Raw genomic sequence first — 23,022 nt, 5'->3', positions numbered from 1 at the left:
ATGGCGTCGAGACGTGTCGCATAGGTTCACAAAAGAGTAGTGTAGGTCTGTCTTTCCTATATCCTCTTCCTTCCTCATCTCTCTTAACAAGAAGCGTACTACAATAGAAAGAACCAAAATGGCAGAAGAGAAAACCACTGCCAATGGCAGTGCTGGTCCAGTTCAAGGTTTCAGAACGTGAGCTTCCTCTCCTACACCAGGTCAAGATCTGATTGGTTTCGCTGACATGGTAGTATAGTACCAACTATCCAGCTATAGCCAACCCCCCTTTCCCAGCAGAAGGTTCAGCGGCATTTTCAAATTACCAACTTGCCTTCTGTCTCTTTTTCGGTCCATGGCTCGTCCAAAAAATACTCCCATTCAGGACTGGATGGTATTTCTATTTCTTCCTTTTTCTCATTTTAGGTGTACCCATCGCTATTGGTTATTGGACATTCAAATCTAAATACGGTGCTAGGCTCAACGAGAAAGCTGTATTCCCCGGTAAACCCCTCAACACCTATATCACCTTGAAAGATGATAAACTGAAGAAATACAATTCGACCAACAAAAAGATCCCAATGCAAGTTTTCCACGATGCTTATTTCGCCGGTAAGGCTGATTTCAACGGTGATGTTTTGGAAGTAATGGAATGGAGACATGATTGGGCTTCTTTCGAGTTCACTCCCGAGGTGAGTTCAGTGATTCCAACGGTCTGCACCATCTTCATGATGGAATTTAGCTGATGATCATCACCGTTTCGGACGATTGTAGCTATTCAAATACGTTTTGTTCAACCTTATCCCAGATGTGATCATTCACTCCCAATCACAAGATGAAGAACAAGTTCGAGACCATTACGACCGAGGGGACGATTTCTACTCTTGGTTCCTTGGACCTCGAATGATCTACACATCAGGTGTCATCTCCGATATCAACAAGATGGAAACCCTAGAGGAATTGCAAGATAACAAGTTGAAGATGGTCTGCGAGAAATTGGATTTGAAACCTACCGATAAGATGTTGGATATCGGTTGTGGTTGGGGTACTTTGGCTACGTTCGCTGGTAAGAATTACGGATGTGATGTTACAGGTGGTAAGTTACACTAAAACCTAGATATCAAAGTATAAAGTAGATTGAATCTTTGCTTATGATTATTTCTCATGATTCAGTCACCTTGGCCAAGAACCAAACTCAATTCGGTAATCAACGACTCCGAGAAAACGGTGTACCCGAATCACAAGGTCGAATCTTATGTATGGATTACAGGGATATCCCTCACTCAAAAGGTTATTTCAATAAGATCTCATGTTTGGAAATGGCCGAACACGTCGGTATAAGAAGATATGGTACTTTCCTCAAAGAGGTTTACGATTTATTGGATGATGATGGATTGTTGGTCTTCCAAGTGGCTGGTATCAGAACTTGTTGGCAATTTGAGGATCTCAACTGGGGTTTGTTGTGAGTAAAACAAAATCATCATTCCATGTACACACACCCATCCACCTTACGATTAATCCCAGCTAATTTGGTCCTGTGATCTTTATAGTATGAACAAATACGTTTTCCCTGGAGCCGATGCCTCTCTACCTTTAGGTTGGGTGATCAAGCAACTTGAATCTGCCAATTTCGAAATTAAAACTGTCGACGTATTGGGTGTTCATTACTCTGCTACTATCCACAGATGGTATTTGAACTGGGTCAGCAACAAGGACAAAGTCGTTGCTAAATATGGCGAAAGATGGTACAGAATTTGGGTTTACTTCTTGGCTTATTCTGTAATGTAAGCTTTTCTAATGGCCGGAGGCAGCCAAAGAAGACGATAGCTGACAATATGTGATTTTTCGATGCTTATAGCTCGTCTAGGTAAATACATTTCTCTCGGATGATCATCATCTTAGGCAGTATTTGGCTGATCATCCATTTTTCACGTGTTTATAGGCAAGGTTCAGCCTCGGTATTCCAAATTACCGCTCACAAGAACCTTAACGCTTTCCACAGAGTGAGTATATACATCTATTCATATAGGGCAATTTGAGATATAGCTTAATCACTGATTACACCTCTATAGGTCGAGGGTGTTACATCACATGGAAATGTCTTGTATCACACTGCCAAGAAAGCCGAACCTGTCATCTCTCATCAAGAGATGTGGGCTGATCAAACTCTGCATTAAGCGATTATCCAACTGCTGAAATGTGTTTGCTTGATTGGGTTGGTGGATGTCAATATAAGAGGAGACAGAGGACATGGAAATTATGAATATACAGATGAATGATCATCCGTATATCCATATTTTTAAAGGTATACTCAGAGTATATAGATATAGAACGAATAATACGATAGAGAACCGAAATGCATGAAAAGAACGGAATGAGATAAAAAGTCAGTATGAGAATAGCGAATATCACAAAATGCATATATATAAAGTGTGGTATACTGTACATGTTCAGTATGCATTTGATAAGATAGAAGTTGCAACTCGTTTGACAGGCCTGCATGGTGTTTCAAGAGATAACATGTTTTTCCATCTTGTTCAAATATAAAGAATACGAAAACGTATATATCCAATCTCATGTATGAAAATCAACGATCAAATAAGCACCAGGAAAAAGTACTCAGGCAATCCACCCACCATGGAGATTACTTATCTCATATATAATATGTTATAGTCCATCCATGCTGATGCCAATATCAATCTACAGAGTCAAAACGGCCACTTCCAACCCAGTCCTATTTTCCAACTGATCTCTAGGTTTACCTATAAAATCTTCCGTCTCAGCTGTGATTTCTCTCCAATTGGCATTCAAAAACCATTTCTATATCCCTCATATTCCTAGCCAAAGGCTTAGCTTTGACCTCTTCCTCATCCTCATCCTCTCCTTCCTCTCCTTCCTCGTTGTGATGGTTGAGTAGAAGTTCATGATGTTCCATACCATCTTTATGTGCTTTTTCTGGTGATTTCACTTTCCTCTTTCTCAATCCTTCCTTGCTATGTTCATGTTCATGAGCATGTTTACCATCATACGAACACCAAGAATGAGCACTTCCTTTTTCCGTAGGACGAGGTTGACGTTCTGGTATACCTAGGATATCCGGTGCGCTCATATCCAGCGATGGAAGGAAAGGTTGATTCAAGTGCGAGAGAACTACATGTGAAGCTGGGATGTGCGTGGGGAACTGTACACGACGCGACACCCGAACGGGAATGAGGTAAGTCATCGGAAATAATGATATGGATAGTATAGAGATTGGACTTACCGCAGTTACCTGAGCAATCTGATGAGCAATCCTCAACACATACTTATCCAAATCCAAATCACTTTGATCATACGCAAAGGGCATTTCGATCTGCATCCCTATCTCCAAGAAACCCAAGTAAATCGTAGCTGTCAGAGCTACCGCTGGGATAGTTACCCATCCGATATAATTGTATACCTGAAATGGGAGGAAGAACAAGTATATGTATACCGTTAATCTGAGATGAAAAGTGTATGCACTGGGTATCTTCTCTGTGGCTAGTTTTTCAAGGTCGGATATGGCTTTTTGTAATTCCATTAGGGTTGTTAGTGTCGGTGAGATTAAGGAGGAATGCAATAATCCTCGGGTTATCAGGTCGGTGATGTATACTTGAAGGTACATTCTACAAACATGAATTCGAAGACCAGATCACAATCATCAGTTATGCTCTCACACTGTTAGTCATGGAATCTCTTGGTATACTCTTGTGAGACCAGATGATGACACTCACAAAATCTCCTGTGGTATTTCCATCGTACTACCCATTTTCCTCTTCCTCTTTCCCCCTTTAGCCCTTTCATTATCTTCTCCAATCTTATGCCATCTGAACCAATCATAAACAATCTTGAATATCCTAAGGGGAGGGAAGAAATCCCATATCTTGGGTGTAGGTGGATGTCTAGGAGGCATCAACTCAACAGTCGTCAAAGTGATATTCTTTCCCTCAGGACCCAAACCACCTGAGCCTGGTCTACCCGATCTAACAGTTTGTAATGAAGATCTCTGTCTGTTCAAAGCGAATACATCGGGATTATCGACCGTCACGAATGACTTGGCACTTTGAATTGCCAAATTCTTAAAAGCTTTATGATCGGTAGTCGAGCCGGTATGCGAACCATCAGGTGATCCCTTTTCGGTATCGAGGAATGGATCAGGGATATTATCACGTTGATTAAGCGCATCAGTCCTAAATGCCACAGAGGTGGTTAAGGGGACGGCAATGGAATTGGTGAATTTGCCAGCTTTTTCACGAGGTAGGCCGTTCTGCCATAATGCAAGGATATGAGATCGGTTGATAGGTGGGTATGCCGATGGGTTGTATTTGGGTAAAAAAGCGATGAGGTGGTAGAGATCGGAATAAAAGGGACCTGCCTCGCCTCGCAGAGCATGTTTCATCGATACAGCGAATGCTTGAACCTAAATGATTCAGGACGACAGAAAGTACAACCACTGCATCAGCTGATTGTCATATGTATATCACGATGAGTGACACGGATTCACAAGTGAGAGGGTATACTCACCAGACCGATATACGTTTTCTTCTCGATCAATCCCTGCATATTCAATCTTGCTTTCTCCTCTTCTTTCTTTTTATTTTCAATCTCTTCTTGGTTCTCAGCTGTATCGGACGAAGAGGATGAAGAATGGGTTGAAGAGGGTGCGGTGCTATATCCATCTAACGTTTCTTTTGATGTTTCTTTCTTCACTTGCTCCTTTTCTTTCTTTTTCTCTTTCTCGTCTTCCTTCTTATCGTCCTTTTTGGGTGGTGGAGGTGCGTTGGGAACTTGCATCCAGATTATCATTGCCAATTGTCTGGAATTAGAGATCAAGTTAGACCAAACGTTACGTCCTGTTCAACAAATACACCCATCGTGTCAGCTTGATCAGATGCTTAATAGGATGACTGTTAATAAGCTCACCATCCCACCATCTTCCGTATGAACTGTTGGTCTTGAACGAGACGATCAAAGAGCTAAACCAGCATGTCAGTTGTGTATATCGACGGTAAGACATATGTCAACTTGCACGATAGTACCGAGTACAGTGAGCATCACTGAATTTATTCCGAGACTAGTACTGGTGAATCTACTAACGCAGCATACCACTATACCACAGTATGATGATTAGCTTGGTTCCCCATCTCCTGTGTATGTTACGTATTACTCACTCGTTGCTATACCAGAGAAGAAAAGGACCATAGGCCAAATATCACTGATCGACCACGATATATCAGTTCCACGGAGTCCTAGGTAATGAGTCGTGGCGCACTCACTCTAATACGGTCGAAGCGAACTTGTACGCCGTCCAAGCGGAAGCATGTTTGAGGGACGGCATGGTGTTGGTGTTGGTTTCGGTACTTGATTGGTAATTGATGTTGTGTCAAGATCAAGACCAAAATAAATAAGGAATGTTTGCGAGTAGGTCCAGTAACGACCAGCAGACAGGAAAGGGAGTGTAAGAAATTGAGAAAGAAGACCAGACAAGGATGGATTAGTACGTGGTATTAAGTGAGATTGAGAAAGAGAGAGGATGAAAGGATTAGCTGTATGGTATATATATATGTGCGGCTTGTAAACTTCATTGCGGAGGTTGCACTTGCAATCACCCTCGTGTGAGCCCTAGTCAGTCTAAGGAACGCCTTTTCGTCGTTTTTTGATGGGAGAGTGATGGCCAGGATGATCATGGTAACCATACTCATACTCCACTCATGAAACTGAGAAACACGCACTTTGGCATAGTTTGTGAAACGCAAATCAAGGATCATAAAAAAACGATTTGCCCCGCATCTCCTACACCATACGTCGCACAGCAGAGTCTCGAACGTACTCGTAGGATTGATTGTGTTTGCACAGATCAGTAAGAGGCGAGTGTCACGCTGTGTATGCTTGTGGGATCACTTGTGAAGTGAACAATAATAAAAGGGACGAGTCAAGACCTGATACCTTACCTTCCTTTGAAACCCATTCAGATAGCAATCTTACTTAGCTTTTACCTTCACAATTTTGATTCCGTCGTATCTCAGGCACACTTCTTTCACTTGCATTATCTTGGAATCGTTTTGTCTTTCAGTGGAAAGACTCGAGTTGTACAAGGATTATCGATGCACTGAAGTACCATATAAATCCCAACCAGACCCAGTCAGTCTATACAGACGATATGGAGACCTACACCTTACCTTCCTTCCCATCGGAATATTCGACAATCCACCTATGTTACTTCCAAAACGTCAGAAACTCACCCGAGATCAAAAAACGACTGGTGGTAGCAGCAACGACGAAAGGTGAGGAAGGTGAGAAGTTAAGGAGTGAAGTAGATTTCGGCTTCTTGGCAGGTGACGTGGTGAGTGTAAGATAGGACTTGTTCTACTTGATCAACGAATCCATCTCAACTGCAAAGTATGATCATAGGAGTACTGCTGATATTGTTGAATTTGATTTCACAGTTGGTATCAAAAGATCACCTTTTGACTTCTATACTTACAACCCTCTTATACTCTTTCCCTTCGACCTCAAACTCCAACAGCGAAATACCATCCATAGAACCTCTATCGATCTCATCAATCCCTATCAAGCCAAAGACACGTACACACAATTTACATTCCGAGATACTATTAACCCTATCTCCAAATAACAATATAACCGATTCGATACGTCGTCATGGGATATCCGATACCACCTCGAACCTTGTCGTAGTGAAGTTTACGAATCCTAGTCAAAGCCAGGAAAGTGTGTATGAGGGGATAAAGAGGGTTGTTGATGGGGAGTTGATAGAATTGGACGGGATTGAAAGAAACACAGATTGGACGAGGGTCGATAAGGTGGGTTTCTGAACGGAAGGGACATTTTTCATAGCCCATTCTTGAGGATTATACATCATATGATGAAGAGTAGGACTGACTGACATAATCTTTTGTTGATTGATTAGATATACAAATTATCAGAATTGAATGCTCTCAAATCATCGCACACTCCAGAAGACATACTCAACAAAAAGAAATCAGCTGTGATCAGTGCAGTAGGAATCAAAAATGTCATTTAGACCAAGGAGGCTATTTATTTATATATACAGAAGTGTAGAGCAGACAGCCAAATGACAACCGGATTTCAACGCTCATCGGGCATCCCTCAAAATTAGAAGGAGGAAGGAGGCATGTTTTTGGACATTCGGTTAGCATGCCGATACGGTTCAGTTCCACAGTTGGTAGTACATTGTAGAGTAGCTATCATCTCTTCACGGTTCCCAATAGATACATAGATAATTTATCTCACATATTGAATCTGATACCCCGCATCTCATATACCATAATTATATAATAACATCTTAATGCATACATGCATCATTACCCCACTACGCAGCGATACTTAACAATCCCATCCTTTTCCCGGGTTTAGCAGCCACTACCGGGCTTCTGAACTCGGTTCCAGTGCCAGTGCTGGTGGTGATGGAAGGTGCACCGAATCGCAACAGAGCGGCGTTCCTTCGTGTATCATGTGAATGTCCTTTGTTACTTGTTTGTTGTGGTGAGGGAGTAAGATGGGAGAGGAGAGGATATAAGAGGAGTTGGGATTTCCTTAAAGATTGATCTATAATTTCTTGAAGTGCACCGAGGGTGAATGATGGGGATGTCTATGATCATAACATAACATATGTCAGTCTACCTCATCTGGGATGTCCAACGGTAAGAATGAAACTAACCTCTTTCAATATCCTACTGATCAATCCATCTTCACCGACTTTCTCTCCACTTAGATTGATCAAGAATCCAATATCCGCCAATAACTGTATCCTACCTTCCGTAGATATCTCTTGGGTCTTCCATCCTTCCAGCTCTTTAGCGCTCTTTACAAAATCTTTTACCAAGTCTTCCACTACCGTCAAACTCGAGTTGAGCGAAGGTGGTATACCAAGTGAAGTAGTGGACCTGACCAATGATTGAAGGGATACCATAATGGGATGAGAAGGCGATGAGGGTAAATCTCCTAAGTACCGATCATCCGTTAATTTTATTTTTAAACAGTTGCAATTAGGTATGAACTCACCTTGCCAAGAAGACTTGATCTCTTGAGATCCTCTATATGGCTCAAAGAGCGAAGCAAGTGAGACGAGTGCTTCCTGGATCGATCGCTCTTTCCATTTTGTCGTAGACCTTTTATGAACAGCCAACAAACTCTTTTCAACGTTATCTGTGCAAGATCAACAAGATCAGCTGTATCACTCAATCGAACACAAATACATCCAAACTAGCTCACCTCGATCAATCTTCCCATATCCAGCTACGTCATCCAAGAAACCACTTTCCTTCCCATTACCAAGGTACAAAGCTACCCTTCCAACGAAGATCTCAGCTTCGATCCCAACCTTGCCATCTCCTCTTGTCGATCCCATACTTTCCAATACCCTATCCAACACTTTGATCAAACCGTTCAAAGTGTCATTTATCTGATCCGAGTAGTGATCATATAATAACTCAGGCAGGTCGGACATATCCTCTTTGATGTTCTTAGCCGTCTCTTCCAAGGTGTTCAAGACGCTGTCTAGGAGGGGTGTCCTGTATGAAGATCTCTTACGGAGGGTAGAGCGGAAATTGGTGAACGCCGTATTATGCGATGCAGCCGAGAATAACGCACTGGCAGTAGGGCCTGTGGGGAACGAGATATCTGAGAAAAGGATTGATTCGGGTGATATTTCTGAAAAAAAAAAAACGAAAGATCATATAAGCTTGAATTCCCATAAGCGATATGTAATCAGGATCGAGCTTACCTAATTTCTCAGAACCATTCCTCACTTTCTCTCCAGCTTCTCGTATTTCTTTCTCTGCATTGTCCACTAACAGACCCAATTTCTCACTCCAAACGTCCTTCACTCTCTTACCCCATTCATCCTCAAGTGCTGACCTTATGGCTTCCTCGAATTCTCCTTGCTGCAATAAGTTATTCAGGGAATTCCTGACTGCCCAGATATCCTTGACGTTCTTTAGATCTTTCAGCCAATCAGGTATAGATCCCTTCAACAAGTTGATCGATTCTTGCTCCCAGGCTTGGAGTTTATCAGAAAGGGTGGGTGATGAAGACGGTGCGATAAATGGTGTGAAACCTATGATGTTGTTGGGCAAGTATCTTAGCAGTATTTGACTGGATGGTAGGTTCTGTATAACCTCTGAGGAAGTTATCGGTGGACTACTTGTTATTCCATTTGCCGAAGGAGAAGTGTTGAGCGAAGGTGTGTATTTTAAGGGTAATGAGATACTAGCTAATCTTGAGGCTCTTCGCTGATGCGAGTTCTGTCTGGATCTAACAGATGGTGGACCAGATGTCGCATTCGGACCTGCACTCGTAGTGCTATCTCCCACTTGGATCAGTCTCATCATCTCTTCTATCAAGCTTTCTTTCTGCCCTTGTGTTATGTTCTTTTGGAACACTGTCTTGACGGATGATACAGTCTCCAGCATCAAGGTTACTGAATCAGTTATGATACTTGATATCGTCGAACGTTCCTGTATAATGGATCGGGTGATAGCTGCAGCTTGTATCCTTGAGTTGGACCTTTTACGATTCCCTTTATCTTTTTCTGGCGATTTTGAAGGGTTCGCGTTTGCTTCGACATGTTGTAAGGTATCTCTGAGGGCTTTTGTGCGCTGAGAGAGTAATAGGTCTAGGGCATCTGAGACAGGAAGGTTATCCAATAAGATGATAGCTAGTATCGTCTCCGACAACGATTTGGAATCGAATTTCTCTTTGGTTCGTAAAGACGCTGTGGCCCTCTGGACGATTTGTGTTCGGAAAGGAAGGAGGGTTTCCCATTGTTTTTGTAGAAGCGGGAGGTATGCCTATGATAGTTACAACGACGAATGGTTAGCTGTCACGCACACCTATGACAAAATAAGACGACTCACTCCATTCTGTTCTTCTGGCATAGTATTCAAACTCTCTTTGACCACTCTAGTAATCAACCATAAGAAGGCAGCATTCAGATAACTATGATGAGCCAAATACGAATATAAAGCTAAAGTGTACTGAAGTCAGCTAGGTCTTCTACCATCATACAGAAGGGAATCAGCTCACCTTCTGGAGCATCCAAGAGGAGTTTCATATGAGCAGCAGTAGGCAGCATATTAATCAAATCATCTTCCTCGGTTGAATTGGCATTCCCATCTTCCGAATTATCACCGTCCAGAGTGATATTTATATCTGGATTACTACATGATCTGGCTATTTCCCTTAACGAATCTGAGAGTCTGAGTGAAGATGCATGGAGAGATTCGATTTGCGTAGCTGAAGTAAGGAGATCACGATATCGCGTACTGAGGAGCAGAATGACAATTACGATGTCAGCTCGTCCATGTACCTGTCTATCTATCTATTGTTCGGGGGATCATGGCTAGTCATTCACACTTACCCTACCATCAGCCTCAGTTCAGATTGTTTATTCAACGCATCACTCCTCATTTTACTTTCCACCCTTTTCACCTCGTTGACTGGTAATCTCCTGAACACCTCGTCAGGCTCCATGTTCGCCCAATCATCCTTCGAGGTAGGAGTCAAAGTCCCACTCCCCTGTCCATCGGCATTGATACGTTTCCTCCTTCCTACTCCTAGGACCGTGGGTGTGGACGTGCCAGCTACAGAAGGAGCGATGGATGGTTGACGGAAAGTGTTTGGAATAGATGGTCTAGGAACGTAAGAAGGTGTTCGTATGGATCGTTTGGAGGAAGATGCGTTGGGGGTGTTGTAGGTGGGTAAGGTCGGGTAGGGCGATGGTCCGGGGGTGGAACGGACTGACATGGTGATAGAGTCAAGCTGCTGCAGACACTTCACTGCACAGCTGGTGCCTTCTACAAGGAAAGAGCGGTCTAAGAGTGATTGGCTTTGATGGACACCTTGATCTTGGGAGGTTGTTCGTGTCTTTAACATTGCTGTCACTCGTAACGTTGTTGTTCGCTCCAGGGTCATGACACGTGAAACAAACGGCGACCTCCGCAGTTGATCGGTTATCTCTCGAGATCAACTTGGAATGTCTCGAAAGCGTTAATTACAACATTTGAACCTGTCCCTTTGTATATCATACATAACCTTCCCTCAAGGCAAGATCAATATGGCGATAGTAGAGGATATCACAGCTGAAGGTGACCGTTTGGAAGACAAATCAATCTCCAAGGATCAGCTGACGATCGATATCGAGCGACTGACTAAGCAGTTGACAGTCCCAGCTGAGTTGGTCCCGGGATTCATGGCGAATCAAGGTATGTCGCATCCTAATTTCAACTAAATCTAAAAACTGACCCATACTGCACCTATAGATGACGCTGGTCTGTCACGATATCTTAACAAGTCCCTGGATATCCTATACGAAGTAGAGAAGAAAGTGGAACATCCATACTGGGAAGAAATAGAACCTGAGGTTCAATTACGATTAATGGAAAACGTCCTTCGTCTGAATGGCATCAGAGATCCATGGTCTTCTGTAGAGATACATTCAATAATACAAGGTAAGCTAAAGTTCCCGGTATAGATCCAGTCAGGAATGGGGAGCTTACTATCTTGTGCGCGCAATATAGGTATTATACCTCATCTATCAAACTCTATCCCACTCCTCATCCTTCCAACTCTCAAACCATATTTCGCTTCCCACCCATCCCTCTCGTCCTCTTCCAGAGCCCTCAGTCGTCCAGTGGGAGGTACAGACTCCTCCATAGACCTACACGATGTACAACCGTTCAAAGACCCATCCTCATGGGGAATTATCAACCTCCTATCTTACTCTGTTCAGCACCTGTCTCCTGTCGATTTCGAAAAGAACATAGGGTTGATACTTCCTCCCACGTTGGTATTGATGGATGATTGGGAACCGTCTTATCGTCTTAGAGGAGCAGAGATATTGGACATATGGGTAGATAAAATCGATGAAGGACTGATGAAAAGAATGGGTATAGATAAATTACTCATCGATTCGTTAATTCATACGATATCATTATCTAGTAATCCACCTTTAAAAGGTTTATTACACATTACCTTGAAAGTAATTCAGAAATGTACGGAACCCCAATCTCAGAAAAGGACGGAATATTATAGTGAGATTATAGAAAAGGGTATGATTCAAGGATGGACCTACGCACCATCTGGTCTGGAAGGTAGAGAAGTGTTGATGAATATCAATGAGATGTTAGAAGGTATGATGGAAGTTATGGGAACAGGTATAATAAGGTGGTTAAAGGTGAGTCAATCACATAATCAACGGATAATGTGAATTATGAATGCGAACGGATCAGCTGATATGATATCGTTCTGTGGGATATAGAATATAATTCCAAATTTACTTCAACCGCTACAATTCCCTCCTACAGCTTTGGTCTTACCTCACTATCAATCGAATCTGCGCTGTCTTTTGAGAGTGATGAGGACATTGCGAAAGACGGGTAGGATAGGAAGATGGAGAGGTCAGATATTGAATATCCTCTGTAGATTGTGGGTACAGTTGAAAGAGAAACGAGGGCTGGAAGATGAAGATGACGAGATTAACGATAACAAAGATGGTCAGTTCCGTGGTTGAATATCAGGTGGTACAAGCAAAGCTGATCTTCTTCTATCTTTATCAGACATCGAGATTGATGTTCGAACACTGATCAAGCAGATCTTCAAAGAGTTATCTGAACAAGTTCCTTCAGTCAGAGATGATGAATATCGGACATTGTTAGACCTCTCTCCAGGGATGTTTGGTGATCTTATATCGTCAATAAACACCACGGAAATATCGAGCTAAGAAGGCTATCCAATGTCAAGGACCAACTTATACCCCGCACTCATATACCTTTCAATCAATATTTGTATGTAACTGTATACAAGAAATGACCAATGCAATGCATATATGCTACATCTCTCTACTTTTCTTTGCTTTGACTTTTATCTCTCCTTGTTTGATCTTGAGATAGGTGGATATCTACAGAACTTATCTGATATGGCGACTACAGCATAATCACCAGGTAAGGAAGACGATATCGTATATGTGTTCTCCCAAATATCCGTTATCGTCTAGGCAAGTGAACCATATCAGTTTTTACAGAATCTCTCACGACTTTGAGAGAACAGAAAAGGAGGGAAAGGGTATTTACCTGAGTTTCGACTACTTTGGATTTCGATCCATACTGTTCTGATCTAGTATACGTAAATGAGAACGGTGCAGTTCCAGTGAAATGGACAGCAAAAGTTGCAGGTTCATCTCCTATACAACGATTCTTTATCAGCTGGATTCTCTACGTTGATCGTATCACATGTGCATAGAGAAACGCTTACCCTCTCTCAAACTATCTTCGCCTTCTACAATCTTGGCTTTAGGTAAGGCATGTACGGTCCTCTTCATACCTTCGACTTGTCTCTTGCACTAAGGGCAGAACAGCACGAACATCAGCTATACCACCAGTGACCGACTCAAGGCAGGGGCAAGATATGAAAGTACCGATCAATTAACTCACCTGATTATCTTTCAATGCGACTGATTTCACTTCGAACACACCTTTCTCTTCAGCAAACCTCGAGAACCTAGACGCTGACGAAGTTACTTTATGTTTCTTATTGAGCCATTCGTATCTATATCGTCACATGGATCAGGTCAGCCTCGTCTCGTTCTTCGACATTAAACACTATTACGAAAGAGGGGTTGACTAGCTAGACTCACTCGATTGTCCAGGGTGATTTCCCTTGTAACAAGAAATCCAAACTATCTCCCACACAAAGATCTACTTTCTCATCGACCGCAACTATTCGAGCACTTTCAACCACTTCCACTATCGTCCGTAGCTCGTCCGAGTCATTGATCACTTGTTCACATCCTGATGAATCTTCTAATCGATTAATCGTAATTTCGTGTCTTCCAATTTCCTTTAATTCATATTGAGGTAAATTCAATCTCCATTCATTATCTCTTATATCCTCCACAATGAAGGTTTTGATCGAGGTAGAAGCTGGTTTCCTAACTGAAAGATGTAGTTTGAATGGTGCCGATCCTTTAAGTTGTATCTTAGCATCTGAAGAATCCAATTTGGAATCTAAACATAATGATTTCGTATTCTGTTTGACAAATGATACAGAGGGTCTAGAATGAACTGAATGTTCCAAAGAAATCTTCACTTCGGTATTAGGGTAATTACCATCACCGATACTTGTGAAATCATATCGATGATATCCAGGTTCACTAGATAAGTGTAATATTCCAGTTTCCTGAGCGCTCTTGAGCTTATGTTTCGATACTCTCCCTTCGGAAGTGTAGGCGTAGTTGAGTTCGTATGGCGCCTGGCCAGTGAATTTCAAGGCGACCTGCTGTTCCTGTCCTGCACAGAGATTCTTGTGCTTGAATGAGTTGGGCGAAGAGAGGGATATACCCGGTGTCTGTTGCAGTGAGACCACGGGACGGGGTTTGAAGTCGATTTCGAATGTAGAGTCGATAGGGGAGATGTCACCCTCACAATGGGCATCTTTGATCTGCGGAGGACCCATGTCAGCTGTGTTTTCAAGATCCTGGATGATGCAGCTCACCTTGACAAGCTTGTATACTCCTTTCTCCGATAAGCTGAGATGGTTGTTGGGATCTCGGACGGTGATTTTGCGGTCTTTGCCGTTGATGGAGTAGGTGAGATCCCAAGGCTGAAAAAGGTGTCAGCTATCGACGAGTCCTCTCATATAAACCGTAGCTTACTGCTTCTCCGGTCAATCTCAATGGCGCCTTCGCTAGTTCGCCTTCAGTGATTGTAACCTTTTGGCTCTTGGCGAATCTGGCAGTAGGCTACAAGAACCCCTTATCAGCTAAAAAGTTCCTTGGAGTATCCATAGAGTTCGAGGAAAGGAATGCGTACCTTCTGTCTCCTGATATCAACCTCAATAGCAGGTGTAGTGAGTTTCCTGACGCACCCATTGCCATCTTCGATCGAAACCAAGGCAATGGTAAGTTTACCGTTCGCGCCGCTCTTAGCTGACAGCTCATCTGGAACAGGTACAGATATCTTAGATCGTCCAGTGTTGATGGGTATAGTGATGTTCTCAGATCGGGTCGACCATGATTTGACATAAGCTAATTTGAGAGGTGCGATACCCTATAGACATTCCAGCACTCAGTTTCGGCTCTATTAAAAAACGGTCTTCGATCACTTACCCTAGCTTCGATGTCCACGTCAACCTGATCACCTGAACAAGCATGAAGGGTATGTCTCCTCGTATCTCCTATTCTACCCGTCATATCGACGTTGGCTAATGGGTGTACAGTCTGCTTGATAGGTGATTTATCAAGTTTGACACCTTTGTATCGCCTATCGCTGAGTGATGTGAAGGTCTGTCATACCTGTCAGCTACAACCTTTAGACGACAAGTCACTGGAGTAGCTTACATAGGTATATTCCCCTTCATGTTCTGGACGGAGAACAACAGATCCATGATGGGTGTGGAAAGTCTCTGTTAGAGTTCTAGCTCTTCCACCTTTACGCTGTTCAGTATAATCCAATCGGAAAGGTGGTGATCCCGTGAAATCGAATGCCGCAGTCGCACCAACATCCATCGCACTGTAAATCATACCTTATCAGCTGACTCCACCCTGATATGACAGCAACTCACCATTCATGCAATGTAGTTACGCTCATATCCATTGTAGGTAGCGGCACCATCTGCACAGTACAGCTCGAAGGCTCCATCACGCCTCCTGCACATGGCCCCTCAACATCGTTGAGAGTGTATGTACCAGGTTCCGATACACTTATATCTTCCCTTTTCTTCGATACCTTCAATTTTCTAGTCGTCTTCTTTCCGTCAAGGGCTTCAAAGGAATAAGTTACTTCTAGATCTTTTTCCAAATTTCCGTCAACTACCACTTGTACGGGTATATTCGATTTCTGATTATGAAGCATTTGAATAGTCGAGGGGCAATCGAACCTTACCGAAGGACGGGGAATGACATTGAAGACCTTTTCAGCAGAATGACCAGAAGGACTATACGTGTTGTGTAGAGCGTCGGTGACGGATGTTAACGATAGTGTGAAAGTACCAGGTTGAGAGTGTGATACTCTAAGAGGAACAACATGAGTTTTGGAAACTTTGTCTCTTCGGACCAAAGCAAGATCATCAACAGATTCTAAATCTTCTTCTATACCTTCTATCACCCCAGTATCAAACTTATTTCCTGATCTTTTCTTCCAACCAACTTTCAGTGGTCCAACACCCCTCACTTGGAATTTGGCAGTTTCTTCTTCTCCTACACATCTCAGTTCAGGTGTCTTGGCTTTATCTCCTTTAAGGATCAACTTGTTCTGTTTTTCTTCTTCGATGAATTGTCCACCGGCTGGACATTCAATTACGATCGCCTCTCTATGAGGTGTAATATGGAATCTATCTCCTCTTACATCCGTGACACTCTTCAAAGTGATCAAACTTGGTTTATCTACGGTAATGAATAGGACATTCTGCGAAGAGGCTAGATTCCTCGGAACAAGAGCCATCGAATCGGCCGGTTTGACCGAAGGCAATTTAGCTCTTTCCATTTCTAGACTGTTTGTGTTCTTTCCTTTAGGATCTGAACGAAGGATCAAAGCTGATAATGGATCTGTCTCGGGTTCTTCAGCATCTCCATCTTCCAAGTCGTCATCTCCATCTGTTATGCGCAATCTTGGCGGTCGAGCTGGTGCTCTTTTCATCTGACTGCCTAATACTTTCTCTAGGGTGGCATGACCTGTCTCGAGCGATCGAACGAAGTATGTGACTTCTTCTGGTATTGAGTTGTTGAATAGGATTGGGATGTGAAGGGGTTCATGGGAATCGTGAGGGATACAGTAAGAGAGAGAAAGGGGATTGAGGGTAGCGGTGCTATGACAGCGATGTGAGCTTGATGTGTCCACATTGTATTGTTAAGATGAGAATATGAGAGACATACCTATAAGGCAACAGTCTAATCTTATGCATACCTTCCAGATGGGATGGCTCGCTATATCTTTTGAGGGAATATAACCAATTCCAATACCATTCTCCTCCTAAAGCAGCGGGACCAACAACGTTGATTGTGAACAAAGCGGCGCTGGGCTATATTGAGCAAATCAGCATATTGCTTGAGAGCCGAGCATACCACAAGGATACCGAAACATCATTTTATTATGCGTATGTTCTGATAAACAGGCATATCACTTACCTCCACAATCAACCAGCATATCAAATTGACCAGCCCGCTCAACCCAGCTAGCATAACCAACTGCTTATACGACGGCGACAGCATCGGTATCCTTAACATACCCACTAGCCATAACCCCGCAATCTCAGCTATTGTCCATCCTATGACCGAGTAAGGACCCTGTATCTTCAAGCTAGACGACCAGGTTGGCGTTATATCCAAGTGTAGCAATGGTGAAAATGTATCCCACAATTTCGAAATTTCGATTAAACCGAAAATAGCAGTGAAGAACAGCCGCTGTTCGGAGGGTGTGAGCCATGTTGATGGTATTACTGGTGGTGGCGGGGGAGGGGGAGCCGATGAAGGAGGAAGAGGAGCAGGAGTAGAGGATTTGATTGGGGTGCCGAGCTTGGAATTGCTCGACATGATGAGATGATATTGTCGTTTACAGACCATGAAAGTCGTTCTCGTGAGAGGAATCAAAATGTATATCTCTTCCTGGCGAGTCAGGCCTTTCTCAGGCGGTCCTCCTATGTCTTCGTTAGTTGTTGTTTCTATTATGTGTCTGTGGAACGAGGAAATCTAGATGAAAATTCAGACTGAAGGTGATCATCGATTCCTTAAGTGACGCATGAATCACGGAGATTGTACGATACTCCGCGATCCACCATGTCATGAGTTACTCGTCAACATGGATATCGCAACTGTAGATCATCTTCTTGGCCATCTCAATATACCTAGCATCCCAGACACGTACGCGCACCACAGTCTTGCAGCGACAAGCAACAAACAAACGAAGTGAATCAGCCAAGATGAGGGTACAAGGCTGGGACCCGGTGATGTGAGTGATGATCATACAAACGCAGTCGAGTAAGAGTACTAATCAAATTGACCCTCGACAGGATAATATGTCAAGTTCGTATCGTATATCCCACTCCGGTCAAGACAAATATCTACCTTGTTGCTGATGATCTCACGTGATGATAGATAATAACGCTTCAAACAATTCATTACTTAACTTTATCAATTCTAATCCCCCCAATCCTCACATCATTCACCACCCCCGTCTTACTTTCTTACTCCGGTGGCCCATCGACCGTATCGCACATAATGGACTGGCGTGAGATGGCTGCGAAACCGACTATATCCAAAACTTCTTTTCCTGGTGTAGAGGGTTTGAGGAAATTACGAGGTGCTTGGGCAGGAGGTAAAGAGATTGGAGCAGTACCCTCTTCCGCGGACGACCTGCCCCAGAATAACCAGGACATGGAAGAGGAAGAAGGGGCGTACGATGAGTATTGGGAATATGGAGTGGACCGGAAGAGAGGCTGGGTATTGGGCGGGGTATGGCTGGTGACGTTTGCGATTGAGTAAGTAATGACACCCTTATTACGACTTGAGGAGGAGACGTGAATGACATTGCTGCTTATTTGTATATACAGTATCGCTCCTCTATATTACTTGATACGCCGTCCGACATATATATTGGATTTCTCCCTTACCCTGATATTCAATCATTTCATTTTGACTACCTATTATTCTGCTTCGTTTCCTACATCTATATTCTTCTGGTTGATCCAGATAATAGGAGCGGTAGTGATGGTTGTGATCTCCGAACATGTAAGTGTCACTCTCGGCCCCCGCAATAGACTATCAGGGCTATCCTTCCTCACTCTCTAACAGATTGGGCGTTCAGTCGTGACTGACTCCCTACTTTACTGTGAATATGACAGCTCTGCGTGAAAAGGGAGATGCGCTCAGAGTTAGATATAGGTTGGCAACCCAATGTAGAATCTGGTTCATCCCAGACTCAAGATTTACTAGAGAATCAGGAACCCGGTCCCAGTGGTACTGGACCTAGAGCTGAGGCTATAGAATTGCAGGAGAGATAGTTATGTTCTGGGACTTTTCAATGCATCCATTACAGTATACCAATAAAGCTGGTCCGGTTCTTGGCAAATGGGCAGGAACTGTATATCGGACCTCACCGCTTGTATGGCTACCCCCTGAACGGTTTCATCGTCAGATCTCAAAAGATGAAATGCTTTTTGTTCGTGATACTTGTACTTCTTCCACTCCTTTTCATCCCGCTCTGGAATGTCGCAGGGACCTCTGAATATGCCTGCCATGCTAACATATCACTGATTTACTGAACCTCATGTGTCACTGATCTGCACTGACCATCTTTATCTCTGATGAAACAGTCAATCAACTTGATACACACCTATATACACTAAAACACACGATCTAACCTACACTTTAGCGTATTCTCTCATTGTTGATGACACATTTCCTGTAGAGTCATCATCAAGATCTCACCTTATGGTGATATGGTTGACGCTATGGCCAAGCGGTCTTCGGATCTTGACGAAGGTATAATCATAGACACGCCCTACGGATCCTGCGAGTATGACTCCGATGATCTGATAGGTACGAGTTTAGGTACCATACAAGGGGAAGAGTTAGTGGGAAGAAGAGTGTTTGAAGATCAATACGACATACACCATTTCGAGTTATCTTCTTCTTCTTCTGGTTCTCGACATGACCAGTTTTGTAATACTAGTACCAATACCAGTATTTTGGACAGCCTAAATCATCAAATCACTTCTGTAAATCGATTTAGGTCATCTTGGTCATACCATTATACAAGACTTGAAGAAGTATCATATCACAATCGATCTCACTTTCTTCATTCTTTTATAAAAGCCAGCGCCAGAATCCTACCCATGATCACTCTTCCCCTCCTACTCCTCTTCTCATTTTTCTTCCTTTCATCGCCAACATACTCTAAATCGCCTATCGAAATTACTCAGCACTGCTCGTTCACTGGATTGGGTATCGTAGCTAAAGGTCTATCTACATCGGATGGAGCATGTAGATATACAGTAAGGTATGGAAGGGCAGAGAGATGGGGTGAGAGCGAATTGGCAATGGGTGATATCAAGTAGGTGAAACTCAAATTTCAATTGGTTCATCCTATGTACTGTATCACTGTCATCATTGATGGTCACGTTGACATTGATCCTAACACTGACACTGACAGCGATGTCTTGAATAGAAATCAATCCTTCTCGGATCTTCCACCATCTTGTCCTCAATCACCTGGAAGTTACGTATCGGGCAATGAACAATCTGAAGATTGCTTGTTCGCCACTGTCTATATCCCTCAATCAGCTACTCTTCTCTCGAAATTACCTGTCTTCGTATGGTGAGTCCATATACATGTTATACTGTATGAATGACGAATCGATAGTATGTTCGAGCTGAATGTGGATTTGTACATTGGGTGATTCAGGTTACACGGAGGTTCATATATCGCTGGATCAGCTTCTGCACCTGGATTGGACGGATCGGATTTGGCTGTAAAAGGGAATATCATAGTTGTGGTCCTACAATATCGGTTAGTATTTCTACTATATGACCACTCACACCTTTACCCTCTTTCTGAAATTACCGGACCTATGGTTCTCATGGCTGATATGGGGACTGACCTGCTTGCTCGACCGAAAGTCTAGGTGTACTAGGTTTCCTACCTCCTTCGTCTGCATCATTATCCTCAGATCCCAATTTAGGCTTGAGAGATGTCATACTCGCCCTTAAAGGGATCCAGAGGGGGATAAATTTCGTGGGTGGTGATGAAGATAAAGTGACGATCGGTGGACAAAGTAGTGGAGCAGGTTTAATCAGAGGTAAGTGGGTTGTACCGACCTGTCCACGATATTGAAAACTGATAGACCTTGGAATGTAGCTTTGCTGGGAGTACCGGATGCGAAAGGATTATTCAGAGGAGCTATTATACAATCTGATCCAATGGTGAGTTACCGAACTTACCTAAATCATCTACTGAAGTTCCATTCGTGTTAGAGTTACGGGAATTCCCCAACTTCCATTACAACCAAATTACAAAATGCGTTCTACAGTCAGGAACCTATGAATAAATGTACCGACCTGAAATGTCTACAAGGTATTCCTTCAGCTTCCATTATCACTGCTCAGAACGTGTTGCTTTCGACTGCTCCGTTGATGATTGAGGGATTACCCATATCTATGCGTGAGTGAAGTGGAATCAACCTCCGACCCCCTCATCTTCACACAAATCGTCATCTATCTTGTGAATTTTGTGTTGACCAGCAGTATTGATCCCCTGATGAATTAGCCATTCGTCCAACATTTGGTAATCCCACCTTACCCTCCGACCCTACCGTCTCTTTATTCACTTCCCCCTCTGACCTACCTCTATGGGATATTCCACTACTCATCACGACGGTGGCCAACGAAGCAGGTACGGCTGTCTCCGAGCTCTTCCCTGCACCAGTAGCATTATCGCAAGATAGTTATTACGCTACACTAGCAGCGACTATCGGTTCCGAGAGAGCAGAGATCCTATCTTCCTCGGAAGAATATGGTCTACCGAATGCGACGGGGTATGGTGAAGGTGGAGATGTCTTTAAAGAAACGTATGAGAGAGCAGCGACAGAGGGTACTTGGACTTGCCCCAATAGGGATGTTGCGAAGCGGTGGAGTAGGAATGGTGGCAAGGTATGGGTAGGTCAGTGGAATAAAGGTGTTACGTACCCTTCCAATAAGGATCATGGGTATTGTAAATCGAAAGGAAAGGTTTGTCATGAAGTGAGTATAACATGAACTGGCAGTTGGACCTTCATATGCTAAAGCATTCAGCTAATTGATTGGGATTGAATGTTTTGTAGGATGATATTTATCCTACTTTCGGTACTTCACCTGATACTCCAGATGGAGTAACCTCTTTAGTGAGTTGTTATTTGCCTACCTCATCAGTACAGAATCATTTCAATCACTGATTCTCAGTTTGGTTCTTGGTATATAGGAAGAAGACGTTCTCTCATACTGGACATCATTCATCACCACTCTCAACCCCTCACCGTCAACTACCAAACGGGATAACATCGATTGTCGTCGATCTTTCAGAGAATGGTTCTTCTGGTTATGGCCATTCAAAAGAGCCACGATTCCTCAAGTGAGCTCAGGCTCGAGTTCCGAGAACTGGCCGCCTTATACTTCAGAAGACGACGTCTTGGCTATAGGTGGTGGAGATATCAGTAGTTGTCCAGAGGGATTTTGGGGTGACAAGGCCAAATACGATTGGCAACTGTATGGACAGTAGGAACTGCGAATGGGGCTATCAGGCGGATGTAACGGACAATCATTTCTTATCTCACTTTCTCTTTGACAGGTAATATCTCGATATCAACTTGTACAGTGCATATATATCTGTTCAACCATCCATCTGATTTGCTTGCACGATCCTGATGAGGAAAACAAAAACAACTGTCCGTTGGAAAACGCGTTTCACAGGGTGGGATGGATTTGTTTACATGGTTCTGATTACCAATTTATTTTGGGTGGACGGAGGCAACACAACGTAAAAGACGCGTGTGAAAATTTAGACTACAAATCCCTGCCCCTTGGGAATTATGGATCTAATCAAATGGGGAAATAAACAGATTTGTAATGTAAATCGTCGATTTCAATTACAAATGTCCTAGTCCGATTTAGAAGGGGATTTGTAATTGCAGTATTCACGATTGAAGCGTTTTGTTTGTCATCGGGGTCCGCGTAGACCTTTTCCCCTTCCCAAACCGAAGGCCGTAGGAAACCCGTTGGCATGGGTGGGATCAAAGCGAGAGGAGACGCACAGATCGTCACTTCTACTCTCACAAGCATATACAACAGCACCGATCCTTTTCTATGGTGAATTAGCTTTGTTTTCAATTGCTATTGCCCAAAATCCTCTTTCTCTCTTCTCTCTTCTCTCTTTCTTATTGGTATACCCGTTTCGCATCGTTTTCACTTTACTTTCCACAAGGTATACATATATCAACCAAGAAGAGCACACACACGACTTATTT

The 23,022-nt window shown here is 43.1% G+C and overlaps 8 protein-coding genes across 8 annotated transcripts; 5 read left to right on the top strand and 3 right to left on the bottom strand.

Moving 5' to 3' along the window:
• Nucleotides 1–118: 118 nt before the first annotated feature.
• Nucleotides 119–2,156, top strand: V865_003697 (uncharacterized protein; the record flags this gene model as incomplete). Its single annotated transcript, XM_066227486.1, has 7 exons — nucleotides 119–177; nucleotides 239–671; nucleotides 754–1,075; nucleotides 1,153–1,441; nucleotides 1,530–1,763; nucleotides 1,922–1,982; nucleotides 2,052–2,156. The coding sequence occupies 7 exons, from the start codon at nucleotides 119–121 to the stop codon at nucleotides 2,154–2,156; spliced, it is 1,503 nt and encodes a 500-aa protein (XP_066083583.1).
• Nucleotides 2,157–2,679: 523 nt separating this feature from the next.
• On the bottom strand, nucleotides 2,680–5,335 carry V865_003696 (uncharacterized protein; the record flags this gene model as incomplete). Its single annotated transcript, XM_066227485.1, has 9 exons — nucleotides 2,680–2,724; nucleotides 2,795–3,160; nucleotides 3,242–3,623; nucleotides 3,732–4,417; nucleotides 4,522–4,850; nucleotides 4,921–4,973; nucleotides 5,027–5,105; nucleotides 5,169–5,212; nucleotides 5,274–5,335. The coding sequence occupies 9 exons, from the start codon at nucleotides 5,333–5,335 to the stop codon at nucleotides 2,680–2,682; spliced, it is 2,046 nt and encodes a 681-aa protein (XP_066083582.1).
• Nucleotides 5,336–6,157: 822 nt separating this feature from the next.
• V865_003695 (uncharacterized protein) lies at nucleotides 6,158–7,039 on the top strand (the record flags this gene model as incomplete). The annotated part of the gene is made up of 3 exons (XM_066227484.1): nucleotides 6,158–6,340; nucleotides 6,444–6,818; nucleotides 6,926–7,039. The coding sequence occupies 3 exons, from the start codon at nucleotides 6,158–6,160 to the stop codon at nucleotides 7,037–7,039; spliced, it is 672 nt and encodes a 223-aa protein (XP_066083581.1).
• Nucleotides 7,040–7,348: 309 nt separating this feature from the next.
• Nucleotides 7,349–10,782, bottom strand: V865_003694 (uncharacterized protein; the record flags this gene model as incomplete). Its single annotated transcript, XM_066227483.1, has 8 exons — nucleotides 7,349–7,627; nucleotides 7,697–7,980; nucleotides 8,041–8,184; nucleotides 8,251–8,688; nucleotides 8,762–9,827; nucleotides 9,894–10,003; nucleotides 10,063–10,301; nucleotides 10,397–10,782. The coding sequence occupies 8 exons, from the start codon at nucleotides 10,780–10,782 to the stop codon at nucleotides 7,349–7,351; spliced, it is 2,946 nt and encodes a 981-aa protein (XP_066083580.1).
• Nucleotides 10,783–11,092: 310 nt separating this feature from the next.
• Nucleotides 11,093–12,757, top strand: V865_003693 (uncharacterized protein; the record flags this gene model as incomplete). Its single annotated transcript, XM_066227482.1, has 5 exons — nucleotides 11,093–11,240; nucleotides 11,298–11,486; nucleotides 11,556–12,211; nucleotides 12,296–12,530; nucleotides 12,594–12,757. The coding sequence occupies 5 exons, from the start codon at nucleotides 11,093–11,095 to the stop codon at nucleotides 12,755–12,757; spliced, it is 1,392 nt and encodes a 463-aa protein (XP_066083579.1).
• Nucleotides 12,758–12,897: 140 nt separating this feature from the next.
• Nucleotides 12,898–17,560, bottom strand: V865_003692 (uncharacterized protein; the record flags this gene model as incomplete). Its single annotated transcript, XM_066227481.1, has 13 exons — nucleotides 12,898–13,026; nucleotides 13,107–13,216; nucleotides 13,288–13,375; nucleotides 13,467–13,581; nucleotides 13,670–14,472; nucleotides 14,527–14,634; nucleotides 14,687–14,773; nucleotides 14,844–15,080; nucleotides 15,140–15,316; nucleotides 15,371–15,542; nucleotides 15,595–16,836; nucleotides 16,904–17,049; nucleotides 17,156–17,560. 13 exons carry the CDS (start codon nucleotides 17,558–17,560, stop codon nucleotides 12,898–12,900), a joined length of 3,819 nt encoding a protein of 1,272 aa, XP_066083578.1.
• A 386-nt stretch (nucleotides 17,561–17,946) lies between these two features.
• V865_003691 (uncharacterized protein) lies at nucleotides 17,947–19,026 on the top strand (the record flags this gene model as incomplete). The annotated part of the gene is made up of 5 exons (XM_066227480.1): nucleotides 17,947–17,975; nucleotides 18,037–18,058; nucleotides 18,122–18,504; nucleotides 18,577–18,754; nucleotides 18,868–19,026. The coding sequence occupies 5 exons, from the start codon at nucleotides 17,947–17,949 to the stop codon at nucleotides 19,024–19,026; spliced, it is 771 nt and encodes a 256-aa protein (XP_066083577.1).
• An 834-nt stretch (nucleotides 19,027–19,860) lies between these two features.
• On the top strand, nucleotides 19,861–22,277 carry V865_003690 (uncharacterized protein; the record flags this gene model as incomplete). Its single annotated transcript, XM_066227479.1, has 9 exons — nucleotides 19,861–20,078; nucleotides 20,193–20,342; nucleotides 20,430–20,534; nucleotides 20,645–20,823; nucleotides 20,883–20,947; nucleotides 20,999–21,185; nucleotides 21,291–21,763; nucleotides 21,844–21,903; nucleotides 21,981–22,277. 9 exons carry the CDS (start codon nucleotides 19,861–19,863, stop codon nucleotides 22,275–22,277), a joined length of 1,734 nt encoding a protein of 577 aa, XP_066083576.1.
• Nucleotides 22,278–23,022: the final 745 nt, after the last annotated feature.

Source organism: Kwoniella europaea, chromosome 1 (assembly GCF_036810445.1).
Source record: "Kwoniella europaea PYCC6329 chromosome 1, complete sequence".
In the NCBI taxonomy this organism is placed as follows: Eukaryota; Fungi; Basidiomycota; class Tremellomycetes; order Tremellales; family Cryptococcaceae; genus Kwoniella; species Kwoniella europaea.
The sequence above is the reverse complement of the archived record's forward strand: the minus strand, read 5'-3'. Positions and strand labels throughout refer to the sequence as shown.